We start from the raw sequence: 14242 nt of genomic DNA, 5'->3' as shown, positions 1-14242 counted from the left end.
CGACCTGGTCCTCCAAGGGTGTGTTGGGAGGGACTGTAGGTCCCCCACCTCCAGTGCCCGATGCCTCTCCAAGGCGCTCCGCCACCCTCTCCTTGGCACGACCTCGGAGGTCATACCATCGCTTCTTGAGCTCCTCCAATGACCTATCGGCCACACCCACGGAGTTCACGCTGGAGGCTATTCCCAGCCAGATCCTCCGTTTGTCTTGCTCTGGGACCTTCCTGGAGTTGATCCCGAAGAGTCTGTCGTGGTTGGCCACCACCCCTTCTATCAGGTTCTCGAGCTCCTGCTCTGAGAACTTCAGCTTCCTCTTGCGCCCTGCGCTGTTGCTGGGGCCAGGAACAGGTTCCTCAGACATGGCAGCAGTTAGGTAGTAAAGTCGCTATCACTAGTTTAGCTGCTGCTTTCCGACTTGCTCCCTCGAGGTTTGCCTCACTGTAGTGTTTGGGGGTGGGAACTGCCTGCTTCCTGGTTGTGATGTCATCACTGTGCTCGAAAAGCGACTTCCCGTTTTCCCGATCGCGCGAGATTGCGAGTCGCATTCCCGATCGCACGAGATTGCGAGTCGCATTCCCGATCGCACGAGATTGCGAGTCGCTTTCCCGATGCATGTTGCCGGAAATAGCGATTTTTCTGCGATTTAAGTTAGTCGCTAACGGATTTAGCGCCCGCGTGCGAGTCGCTTTTTTTTCCCCGTAATGTACATGAATGCCGTTTTGCGTGTCCTCAATAGCGAGTCGCTATGAATCGCTATTAGGGCCACGCAAAACGGCCCGTACATGAATCAGGCTGTTCATAACTTGTTCCTACTCCATGCACTACTTACACCGTTTTATATTATTTCCCTTATACCATGTAAAATAATAGTTTTTCCAAGAACACTAATGACATCACAAATCAACTCTTTTGTGAGGACACATAGCATAGTAGAGTGGAGAGTTATAGTTAATGTAGTGTGGCTATCGAGTTGAATACACTGTGGATTGAGGTGCACAAATTATAATAGTGTGGTGTAAATTGCAAATCAGAAAGAAAATTGGATCTTCTTGCCTTGAACTCATGCCCCAAGATGTGACTCCATGTGTCAGTTGTCTCACCTCCCGTTTGAGCTACAGAGACACACCAAGCTTCCAGAGGCCTGCCCTGCAGCTGCCCAGCTAACCAGCAATAATTGGACTTAGCAGGACCTGCCTGAGCCCAGCTGCTGGCCTCTGCCTGAGTGAGTCCCGATTCCAAGAGGTGCCCCTCAGGTCCTAAAACCTTGGTTGGCATCAAAGTGTAGTCCTCCTGACGAAAGGTGAAGATACAGAGGTTCCCAACTCCTTGCAAACAAGTTGCTGCTGAATAACAACCATCCATGACGGCCAACAGCATGAAGCTCCAGCAAAACGTGCACTTTGTGCCGACTGCGATCACCTGCGATGACCGCCAATGCAAAGCTGCAGCGAGACTTGCTCTTCATGCTGACAGCATCAGCCCGCTATGACCACTAACATGAAGCTCGAGCGACTACTGGCTCTTCAAACCCAAACAAGCAACTCTCAGTGACACCCAACTTGCTTCTCATGCTGACAATGACCTCTTTGCGCCCCCCATGTGAACACCAGCTGCTCATGAGGACTTGAGAAGGTAACTCTTCAGATGGATGAACCTGGTCCATCCTTCCGCCCCTGCTTCATTGTGGCTGGAAAGAACTTTTGACTTTCCCTTGGTCCAGCATAGTCAGATAACCGTGTGGGACTCTTTGTGTTTATCTCTGGGCTATTTTTACCTATAATTTTAAAAACATATATTTCCAGGTGTGTTCATTGGATTTTTGTTGTTTTAGTTACATTTTATTTATTACATTTTATCCTATTCTTTAATTGGTTTGGGATTTTCATTATATTACTGTTACAGTGATAAAAACAGTACTTTATACATTGCCTCTAAATTAATTCTAAATGCTGTTGTGCCAGACTAACAGATGATTCAGCACAGGTATATTGAGATACACTTGTGGTTCACCCTGTCAAGGATTCTGTTTATTATTTGAGTGTAGCTTCCACTCGTCTCAACTAATAAACCAATTTCTTACACACAATATGTTGTAACCTGCTCCTTTCATAATCAAGTGCACGCTTCTGTTTTTGTTACCTCTCAAACCATTATGAATTGTTTAAATCCCTGTGTATTTTGAAAGGCACTTTGTTTACTTGACTTGTTCATCAATTGTGATGGATTTATAGCATTCTGCTCTTCCCAGCAGATTTTGGAACTGTGCCTGAAAAATAATAATGTAAATTAAAAAACATACTTTTTTTCTCAGTTACAGTGAAAACAGGAATATGCCCACCACCACCAGCCCAGTGTGGGCTCCAACTGCCTGCGCAGCAGTGCGAAGATGATCGTGATTGTCCAGGCAGAAAGAAGTGCTGTTCCCAGTGTGGGATAATGTGCACCAATCCTTCAGGTGTGGTTTGGTCGACATTTTGTAAGGATGGAGTAATGTTGGGGTTTGGTAAATGAATTACCCATTCAAACGTTTTCGAAAGCTTGAGCTTGGGAGAGAGCTGTTTCATGATAAGGGATCAGAAATATTGTGCTTGAATTTCGAGATCATAGCTGAAGTCCCAGGTCAGGCACAGGATTTGAAGAATGTTAACCCACTTGCAGCTCATGGGACTGAGTGGAGTCTAATTTCCTGGCTGTCATGGCTAGAGTGAGCTCTTATTCAGGATCTTCAGAGTAACTCCAACATCCACAAGAGAGAAAGGGTCTGGATATTATGTTCTTGGTCTGCTTAGCAACCATAACAGGATTACATGAGAACAAAGCGTCCCCAAGGCAGTAGTGCTGTCTCTTCCTACTATCTTTTTGTTTATATTTATAGCATTTTGAAGTCAATCTAATCAGGGGAATCCAGTTCCAGTGCGATGGACAAAGTGTTCCTTCGGTGTTACACAACCTCCGGACCCTGACTTGTTACTGCCCCATGAGATATGCTGTTCTGAGATCCAAGTGTTTACTACAGCTCTCCTGAGATACAATCAAAGAGTTTACTACAATCTCCCCCTAGATCCAAGAGCTTACTTGCACTTGATCCAGGGGCTTACTACAGCTTTCCCGAAATGCAAGGGCTTACTACAGCTTTCCCTATTAGCAAATTATAGAGGGTAGTGGTGGTTTCATTTTCGCACCTCATGAGGAACAAGACATATACTGTGGGTATAGTGTAATTATCAATAGTAATATAATGGAGGATGATACTATTTGCTTAAGAACCGCCTAACACCCGAGGTGTTATTTACAGATTGGGATTTGGACCCCACCTTTAGGTAATATTTATAGAATTGGAAGACCAAGGACGCATGTAGAGTCACAAGAGTATGAAAGTATGAGATACAAACTGTAAGGATTTTTATTAATCCAGTTTGTTCACATATGTATATTGTTGTATATTTCTGTACATTTAATTTTTTTATAGAACCCAAATATATATATATATATATATATATATATATATATATTACCTACTGGCGGTCGCCAGTAGGTAGTTATAGTTAGGACCTATCTTCCATAGGAAATCCGCAACATTCTATTTGGAATAACTTTGGTGCTGGTTATGTTATGTTATGTTATGTTATTTGAATCTTGTATAGCGCACGGCTACTCAAAGAGTGTCCCGGCGCTTTATTGTAACTCTAAATCACAACATAACAAGCAAAAACAAAACAGAAAGGATAAACACGAAACCTAACTAAAAAAGAAAACTGCTACCTACAGGGTAAAGAGCCAAGTTTTAAGGACCTTCCTAAACGCCAACAAATTGGAGGTACTGCGCAGTGCCACTGTCAAGGTGTTCCACAGCTGCGGAGCCAGCAGACTAAAAGACCGACCTCCAATGCGGCCCTTTTTATACGAGGGACCACAGCAAGACACAGAGATCCGGACCTCAGAGACCTTGCAGGATGATAAAAGGCTAGCCTTCTCTGAAGATATTTAGCTCCAGAAGCATGTAGAGCCTTCTGAGCCAAGGTCAAAGCCTTGAAAATTATCCGCTTCCGGATCGGGAGCCAATGGAGTGACTGCAGTAGGCCAGAGACCCTGGCACGGCCGAGTTCTGGACGACCTGCAGTCTTTGAAGCAGATACTCTGGCAGGCCAAGATAGAGAATGTTTGAGTAATCCATTCTCGAACCAATTATGGCCTGGACCTGGTTGACGAATCGTCGCAAAATTTTCAAAACTAACGGCCAGCTCCGGTCCGCAATCCTATCTTGAAAGTCTCGGGGTGATTCGTCAAGCGGGGCGAGAAAAAAGGGGGTCCCAAAACGTGTTTTCCCCATGCAATTTTCCATAGGAACCTTTCAACGCGGCTACAGCCCGAACTGCTGAACTGAATGACACCAAATTTGGTAAAGAGGTAGTCCTTAGTTCAGACATGTGCCTTTTGCTCAAATGGTGTAAATCCGTTTGGTAGTTCCTGAGAAAATGACATTTAAAAGTACATATATATCTATGGCCGGGCAGGATCCGAACACCCCAAGCGTCTTTGGAGATACATGCATATAGATAGATATATATATATATATGCAACAAAGCTCGCTCCAACCACAACTTCCACACGGACTTGCAACAAGAAGACGAGGTAGACCCAATTCAGTGCTTCATTTTATTCCAGAACTCCACCAGCCATCACGACGCGTTTCGGCAGATCCCTGCCTTGATCACATGACAACATTATCGTGAAGCACACACCTATTTAAAGTGGCAGTGCATTAATAGGCATCGAAGACATGTATTTGAGTACTCAAGTCTTTTTTCTAGTACCGTGATCACATGAGTTTTTTTAAATATTTGTAAAATACATTTTCTTAATAAATTATTGCTTAAATGCAAATACATGTTATCGGACCATTATTCCATTAATTACCTATACATTTGGAATTATTGCCGACCATTCAGAAAATGTAATCTGGATCACATGCATCCATACTCGTCATAAAAACATATCAAAGTCTTTTGACGCATAACTCATATCACTGAAAATTTTCAACCTGCTTCTTTTTCATCTTAAATATTTCTCATGTTGAGCGCCACTAAAAAAAAATCCATCTTATATCACCTTAATGGTGATATCTCCTAATGTGCAAAGAAAAAGCTGCTAAAAAATTGATAAACATTACCCCACCAATTGTGTTTACTTTAATCACTGTACTTGATTAAGCACATCATTTGATTCTTGGCAACCGAGTTATCATACCTCCTTCAACTCCTTGGCTTATGCTATCTATTCCCAAATGTCAGCATAACCACTATCTATGCATATTGCTCTAGGTTGTCATTTAAGCATATTTTGCTTGTTTCTTTGTCACGGGGGCAGGCTACATGGATATACAGATGGATTTCATATAATTAAGTGAATGATTCCCACAATTAGCTAGGCATGATATAACAAAACCCTGCATAAGCCAATTCCTTCCTTAAGAAGAATGTTTTCTTTTTCTTAAAATCCATATATAAAAATATAAAAATAAATCTATTCCATAAAAAATATATGTTACACAAATATTTACAGAACCTTAATTTCGTGAATGAATTTCATAATTTCTTACTGATAGTGAACCAAGATGAATAAAAGATGCGGACAAATTATTTCATTAATGTGTACATTGCGATTTCCATGCTTTCCAAATGTATGTAATTTTTACACTATACCATCATTATGCTGTTTTATATATATATATATATAAATATATATATATATATATATATATATATATATATATATATATATATATATATATATATATATATATATATAATCCTAAATGTCCTGGACTCCAACCAATGTAGCCTTCTCATCCTCTTAGACCTTTCGGCTGCATTTGACACAGTGGATCATGCCCTGTTACTCAATGTCCTCCAGGAGAGAGCAGGTATGGAAAAGACGGTCCTAAAATGGTTCTCCTCCTTTCTCAACAACCGCACTCAAAGAATCAAAATTAAAAGCTGCGAATCGGACCCTCTCCCCATCACTAGAGGTGTGCCTCAAGGGTCAGTACTCTCACCTCAACTTTTCAACATGTACATGGAGCCCCTCACGTCAATTCTAAGGAAGTCCAACATCCCCTTCCACCTCTACCCGGACGACACACAACTCTACCTGGAAACCACTTCGATCGCAAACATTCACAGACTGAACTGCACACTCATTGAAGTTCAACATTGGCTCTCATCCAACAACCTCAAACTCAATGAAGGAAAAACCGAAGTGCTCCTCATCTCGAACAAAGATGAAAACCCCCAAATTCTAGAATGGCTCAAAGCCTTAAACGCCCTGAATGTTCCACTTATTCCTACAAACTCCGTAAAATCCCTAGGGATCACCCTTGACCCTAAACTGGACATGAAAGAACACATCTCAAAAACTGCCAAAAGTGCTTTCCTGAACCTGAAACTCCTCTACAAACTGAAACCCTTCCTCCCCTCGAAAGACCTGAAACAGGCCACTCAGGCTCTGGTACTCTCCAGAATTGACTATGGCATCGCTACGCTGACTGGATCAGCCAAATCTCACCTGGGTCCTCTGACCTCTACCCTCAACGCCGCAGCAAGAATGGTCACGGGAACCAGGAAATACAAGCACATCTCCCCGGCTCTTAAGGATCTGAAGTGGCTCCCTATTGTCCAATGAGCCAGTTTCCGCACAGCTTGCCTCACTCACAAAGCCCTGCGTACAGGCAAACCTGAATATCTGGCCAACAAGCTCAAAAAGGCCGGTCAATCTAGGAATCTCAGAAGCTCCAACACGCTCCTACTCATTCCTCTGAAATCCCAGAAACACAAAACATCCAGCAAATCCTTTGCGGGCAATGCTTCCAAGATTTGGAACGCCATCCCCCCACATATCAGAACGACCGCCTCCTTCCCGAAATTCAAGATGTTACTCAAAGCCCTCTTCCTTGAGCGCTCTGGATAGTAGTATGATCTCTACGTCTGACTTTTAAAGCCCATTTTCTCTGCGGTCCAAGAGCTGGATGACTTGCTTTTGACTCTACCCTGTTTTTGCGCTCCTGTTACTATTGTAAAGTCTTTCTATTCACCCATGTGCTCCCTGCTCTGTTCGCCTTCCTCACTGCCTCTCTGATGCCTATTTGTACATGTTGTGAAGCGCTCTGATACCCTCGGGTCCAGCTAGCGCTATACAAAACTTTAATAAATAAATAAATATATAAACCTACAGATGTGGATGGGAATTGCTAATCTAAGTATGTATACAAGTCCTCACCCATATTGAGCCCATTTGGCTGTTTAGTGTCTAATAACAATATGTAGTGGGTCTCCAAATGACGTAGCATTCCCTCCCTATCCCGCCTCTTCTCTGAATCGGGACAGTATCTATTAGGTAGTATTTTAGGTCCTTAGTTCTACCCTCATTACTTTCTTTGAAGTAGCGGGCTACAGGGTAACTAGGGTCACTGTTGTTGATCGCCCTAATATGTTGTAATACCCGTTTGTGCCCAGGTAGCTTGGTACTTACTATATACTTCAGATTGCAACTGCGTTCCAGGATGTACACTACATACTCGCTTTTACACGTTAAGTGTTGTTTAATCATTTGGGGTTTCAGACTAAAGGCGGTATTGAATGATGTTTTGTTTATCCCAAAAGAGCATGCTTTACAGCTAGAACATTTAAAAAATATATATATATGTACACACACACACACACACACACACATACACGCACACACAAAATTTCATATATATCTTGGACTTGCTGCAGATGTTCAAAGTCAAAAAAAAATTCATTCTCCACATGCCTCTATTTGTGTTGCAGAAAACTCAGGATTTTGCCCAGTTGATCCAGAAAAAGAGAACAAGTGCAGCTATCTCCCCCCACCGCAGTGCAGCAGTGACATGGACTGCGAGGCACATGAGAAGTGCTGCTTATTCGGCTGCGGGGTGCAGTGTGTCAAAGCCCTGTCAGGTATGGGTTCATACTTTTTTCTTATCTTCAATCACTTTCAGAGACTGTTTGTCCTACTTCTATTAACAAAGTCCTTACACTAGGTATTCAAGATTCAACAACAGAGAGGTGTTCAAGATTTTAAGCCTCATCCCCGTCCAGATCTCAAGGGGGCCTCATTTAAAAGAAACAGAATTTACTTAACTCATCTCTGTTGTACTGTTTGGGGGAAAATATCCATTTAGCCCTGTAGGATCTTTTTTGCTACTTTATAAATGTAGCGCATCCTGATGAAAACACATGCTCAATTTTCTTTAAAGGCATGTTACAGTAAGACCTTTTCAGGCTACTCACACCTTTGATAAATTATATCTATAAATAAGTGACATTTATTCCACTTTTGCTGATCAATTCTTTGCATCTCTGCTTGGCACTTTTACATATATTATAATCTTAGTCTAGCTCTTTCTGTGCAGTTCAGGGCCTTGCCGCTGGTAGCCAATTGACAAAGATGCAATTAGTGCAATTTCAAATGTATCTATATATTTATTAAATTATTTGGATTAGTTACAAAGGTATCAAACTAGAATCCAACACACAAGAAATCAGAAAACACACTATTGTGTTAGATCCTCTAAATAAAGTACTGTTGAATAGATTGAACCAGAGATTAGGCGTGCTATGTTAGACATGACATCTGAATCGAAGTGAAAAGTATACAACAAACATTAAGGAACAAACAGTAGCACACTTATTTTGGAGGTCACTAAAGAAACTATCTCAAGGTTTAAAAATCTCAAGACGGCCTTGTGGTAGGCTACTCAAAATTCTGATGACCAAGAACATTGGGAATTCACAGAACGGGTATAAGAGGCGGCAATACTAAAAATGGAAGTAACCATGTGATATAGGACACTGACCAAAACAGAAAATGGCAATCTAAAAGAGACCTATCATTAATAGAAGGGATACATAGAGATTCCAGAGTTGAAAACCCTATGGGAAGTATCTAAAAGCACTCTATTCTACTGTCAAGTCTGCTGTCTTCAAGAAAAAACATAAATACTTATTGTTGTTAGGAATAGATGCCGGGTATAATAATAACTTTCCACCTGCACAGAGGAAACCTATTTATTATTTGATCCTCTTGGCCAGACGCTAAATCTGCAAAAACTGTGTAGTATCACATCCCTCTTGGGTGAGGAGTGGCTTACGTCAATCCATCATACCAGCTACACCTATATGGAGAAATACAATGTCCAGTGGGTACACCTCATTCAAATCTGTGGTTATGAAGTATCAGCTAAAATATGTATTGGATGGCAAAGAACAGATTCAATCCACTTGCTATAGATATATCATGGCTGCATTTGAAGGTCATAAAGTAAAATAGAATTAGGACATGCTTGGAAGGGAATTGTTGGACATTAAAACCACTTTTACATAATTGAGAAACTACCTCCTAGGTGCATGACTTACCGTGACTATTTATACTGATTAATGGAACTTTGAGTTCCTGCACTGAGCAAAGTACCATATGCTAGACAACTAAGGTGTATCTAGCTTTTAATTAATAGGATTTAGGTATCATGTTCTAACTAGGAGCATAGAATGTCAAACAGACATATTGTCACGACTCAGTAAACTTGAAAACACTGAAAATATTTCCTCCTATCCTTACGGAAAGGTCAGTGCTCAGTCTACTAAACACATTATATTATCATCTGCATGTGAACTCTGAGGTCACAGAATAGAGTAAGGCTAGAAAATATAGAAAATATGTGTCAGCATTAAAATACATGGGTGAATGAACAGGAATAGCCATGCTCCATTTATGTAATGTATCCCTGACGCAAAGTATACAAGGCAGGCTATGTGATTACTTGTGTTACTTATGGGTTTACATCTCATGCAAATCAATCAATCAATCATTGGATTTGTAAAGCGCGCTACTCACCCGTGGGGGTCTCAAGGCGCTGGGGGGGGAGGGGTCAGTGTTCAAAAAGCCAGGTCTTGAGCTGCCTTCTGAAGGAGAGGTGGTCCTGTGTGGCACGCAGGTGGCTGGGAAGAGAGTTCCAGGTCTTCGCTGCCAGGTAGGAGAAGGACCTGCCCCCGGCGGTGGCCCTGCGGATGCAGGGCACGGCTGCCAGGGCTTGTCCTGTCGAGCGCAGGGTGCGAGGAGGACAGTAGAAGGAGAGGCGGTGGTTGATGAGTTTAGGTCCAAGGTTGTGAAGGGCTTTGTGTGCATGGGTGAGGAGCCTGAAGGTGATCCTCTTGCTGACTGGGAGCCAGTGAAGTTTCTTCAGGTGTCCGGAGATGTGGTGGTGGCGGGGGATGTTCAGGATGAGTCGTGCGGCTGCGTTCTGGATTCGTTGAAGTTTCTTCTGTAGCTTGGTAGTGATGCCGGCGTACAGAGTGTTCCCATAGTCCATGCGGCTGGTGACGAGGGCGTGGGTGACGGTCTTCCTGGTGTCGGTGGGGATCCAGCGGAAGATTTTGCGGAGCATGCGGAGGGTGTTGAAGCATGCCGATGTCACCGCGTTGACCTGTCTGTTCATGGAGAGGGACGAGTCCAGGATGAAGCCGAGGTTGCGGGCGTGGTCGGTGGGTTAGGGAGTGCTGCCCAGGGCGGGGGGCCACCAGGATTCGTCCCAGGCGGTGGGAGTAGGGCCGAGGATTAGGACCTCAGTCTTATCGGTGTTGAGTTTAAGCCGGCTGTCTGTCATCCAGTCTGCTACTTCCTTCATGCCTTCGTGTAGTCTGGTTCTTGCTGAGGTGGGGTTGTTGGTGAGGGAGAGGATGAGCTGAGTGTCGTCGGCGTAGCATATGATGTTGAGTCCGTGTTTGCGTGCGATGTTCGTCAGGGGGGTCATGTAAATGTTGAAGAGGGTGGGGCTGAGGGAGGATCCTTGTGGGACGCCGCAGATGACTTCAGTAGCTGTAGATCTGAAGGGGGGGAGTCGGACTCTCTGTGTTCCCTCGGAGAGGAAGGAGGTGATCCATTCCAGGGCCTTGCCTCGGATGCCGGCGTTGTTGAGGCGCCGTATTAGAGTACGGTGGCATACCGTGTCGAAGGCTGCGGTGAGGTCCAGGAGTATGAGTGCCACGGTCTCTCCCTTGTCTGTCAGGGATCGGATGTCGTCTGTGGCTGCGATGAGGGCGGTCTCGGCGCTGTGGTTAGCTCTGAAACCGAACTGTGAGGGGTCGAGTGAGTCGTTGGATTCTAGGGCGGTGGTGAGTTGAGTGTTGATGATCTTCTCAACCACTTTGGCGGGGAATGGGAGGAGCGAGATGGGCCGGAAGTTTTTGAGTTCGGTGGGTTCTGCTGTAGGTTTCTTTAGGAGGGCGTTCAGTTCGACATGTTTCCTGTTTTCGGGGAAGGTGGCGGTGGTGAGTGATGCGTTGATGACGTCTCGTAGGTGGGGTGCGATAATGTTGTTGGCTTTGTTGAAAATGTGGTGCGGGCATGGGTCGGATGGGGATCCTGAGTGGATGGAGTTCATGATGCGGGTGATTTCCTCGGTGGTGGTTGGGTTCCAGGTGTGGATGGTGGTGTTGTCAGTGTCGGATTCCGGAGATGGGTTCGTGTTGGATTTGGAGAGGCTGTTGTAAATATCGGTGACCTTGTGGTGAAAGAAGGCCGCGAGGGAGTCGCAGAGATCCTGAGAGGGGGGGATGGCGTTGTTTTCAGCATCGGGGTTAGAGAGTTCTCTGACGATGCCGAATAGTTCCTTGCTATTGTGGGCGTTGTTTTCGAGCCTGTCTTTAAAGGATGATTTTCTTGCTGCGCGGAGGAGTTGGTGGTGTTTGCGGGTGGCGTTCCTGAGAGCAGACATGTTCTCGTCGGTCTGATTGAGGTGCAAGGTTTTTTCGTGGGTGCGACATTCTTTTTGGAGTCCTTGAGGGTGGGGGTGAACCAGGAGTTTTTCTTGTGGTTGTCTTTGTGTACCTGGGTCTTCAGGGGGGCCAGGAGGTTGGCGCAGTCTGAGATCCTGTTCGTGAGGTTGGAGGCCGCTTCGTTGGGGTCTGCGGTGCTGGTGGGTGGGTTCTGGGAGAGGGCTGTGGTGAGTTGTTCGGTGGTGACTCGGTTCCATTGTCTTCTTGGTGGTTGTTGGGCGTGGTGGTGTACGGCGTTTTTTTTAAGCTGAAGTGGACATAGCTGTGGTCTGTCCAGGATAGTTTGGTGGTGTGGCTGAAGGAGATGTGTTTGCTGGAGGAGAAGATCGGGTCGAGTGTGTGTCCGGCGTAGTGGGTGGGGGTGTTGACCAGCTGTTTCAGTCCGAGGTTGGCGAGGTTGTCCAGTAGAGTGGTGGTATTGTTGTCGGCGTGGTTCTCCAGGTGGAAGTTGAGGTCCCCTAGGAGTATGTAGTTGGTGGAGGGGAGTGCGTGTGGCCTGATGATTTTGTAGCCCTCGGGATGGCTATGGCGGTGTCGGGTGCCGAGGAGGGGTTCATCCAGGTCTCGGTGAGGAAGGCGATGTCCGGGGTTGTGGAGTCGATGAGGTTCCATATTTCGATGGCGTGCCTGTGGACGGATCGGGTGTTGATCAGTATGCATTCGAGTTTGTTTCCGGGGGAGTTGTTCTTGCTGGGTGCGTTGGGTGTTCGTAGGCAGGTGAAACGGCAGTTGCGGCAGGAGAAAGGTCCGTGGGCTCGTTTCGGGGTGGCGCGGCAGCAACCTGGTGTGCGTCCGCGGTTGAGGGCGGTGAGGGTGGTGGTGTCGTAGATCCGCCGGGGGGGGGTGGGGGTCACGGGGGCCAGGGGTTGTGGCGCTGGGCGCGGTCCAGGCGTCCGCCATTTATGGGGTAGCTGGGGGAGGAGGGGTCAGCTGGGGGGTGGGCGGCGGGAGGGTTGGCGGGGAAAAGACCGATTTGCGGTCAAAAAACGGCGGGAAAAGGGTGGCGGGAGGGACGGAAGCAGAACGAAGGGGAATCTGTGGGGAGAAAAAACAGTGAACAGAGACCGACAAAGATGGCAAAAAACGAAGGGGAATCTGTGGGGAGAAAAAACAGAGGCAGACAAAGATGGCAAAAAACAAAGGGTAATCTGTGGGGAGAAAAAACTGTGAACAGAGAAAAACAAAGATGGCAAAAAACGAAGGGGAATCTGTGGGGAGAAAAAACAGTGAACAGAGACAGACAAAGATGGCAAAAAACGAAGGGGAATCTGTGGGGAGAAAAAACAGAGGCAGACAAAGATGGCAAAAAACGAAGGGGAATCTGTGGGGAGAAAAAACAGTGAAAGACTGCGGGCAGATGGTGGAGAGCACTGGTGGCGCTGCACGAGGCAGGGGGAGCGAGCTACCCTTGGGTCAAGGGTCGCTACCTCAGCCTCGCAGCGGCCACCATTTATGGGGTAGCTGGGGGAGGAGGGGTCAGCTGGGGGGTGGGCGGCGGGAGGGTAGGCGGGGAAAAGACCGATTTGCGGTCAAAAAACGGCGGGTAAAGGGTGGAGGGAGGGACGGAAGCAGAACGAAGGGGAATCTGTGGGGAGAAAAAACAGTGAACAGAGACCGACAAAGATGGCAAAAAACGAAGGGAAATCTGTGGGGAGAAAAAACAGAGGCAGACAAAGATGGCAAAAAACGAAGGGGAATCTGTGGGGAGAAAAAACAGTGAACAGAGACCGACAAAGATGGCAAAAAATGAAGAGGAATCTGTGGGGAGAAAAAACAGAGGCAGACAAAGATGGCAAAAAACGAAGGGGAATCTGTGGGGAGAAAAAACAATGAACAGAGACCGACAAAGATGGCAAAAAACGAAGGGGAATCTGTGGGAGAAAAAACAGAGGCAGACAAAGATGGCAAAAAATGAAGGGGAATCTGTGGGGAGAAAAAAACAGTGAACAGAGACAGACAAAGATGGCAAAAAACGAAGGGGAATCTGTGGGGAGAAAAAACAGAGGCAGACAAAGATGGCAAAAAACGAAGGGGAATCTGTGGGGAGAAAAAACAGTGAACAGAGACAGACAAAGATGGCAAAAAACGAAGGGGAATCTGTGGGGAGAAAAAACAGTGAACAGAGACAGACAAAGATGGCAAAAAACTTAGGGGAATCTGTGGGGAGAAAAAACAGTGAAAGACTGCGGGCAGATGGCGGAGAGCACTGGTGGCGCTGCACGAGGCAGGGGGAGCGACCTACCCTTGGGTAAAGCGTCGCTACCTCAGCCTCACAGCGGCCGCCATTTATGGGGTAGCTGGGGGAGGAGGGGTCAGCTAGGGGGTGGGCGGCGGGAGGGTAGGCGGGGAAAAGACCGATTTGCGGTCAAAAACGGCGGGGAAAAGGGTGGCGG

At 45.8% G+C, this 14242-nt stretch overlaps 1 protein-coding gene across 2 annotated transcripts in view; it reads left to right on the top strand.

Annotated features, from left to right (window-relative positions):
- LOC144764007 (uncharacterized) overlaps nt 1-14242 on the top strand; it is a 174916-nt gene that overhangs the window by 79244 nt on the left and 81430 nt on the right. For both annotated transcript variants that reach the window (XM_078650136.1, XM_078650135.1), the window contains exons 7-8: nt 2309-2452; nt 7824-7973. In XM_078650136.1, coding sequence (XP_078506262.1) covers nt 2309-2452; nt 7824-7973 — 294 coding nt within the window. The remainder of the gene's footprint in view (nt 1-2308; nt 2453-7823; nt 7974-14242) is intronic.

The sequence above is a fragment of the Lissotriton helveticus genome, chromosome 6 (genome assembly GCF_964261635.1).
Source record: "Lissotriton helveticus chromosome 6, aLisHel1.1, whole genome shotgun sequence".
NCBI classification, from domain to species: domain Eukaryota; kingdom Metazoa; phylum Chordata; class Amphibia; order Caudata; family Salamandridae; genus Lissotriton; species Lissotriton helveticus.
Note: the sequence above shows the minus strand (reverse complement) of the source record. Positions and strands in the feature narration are given on the sequence as shown.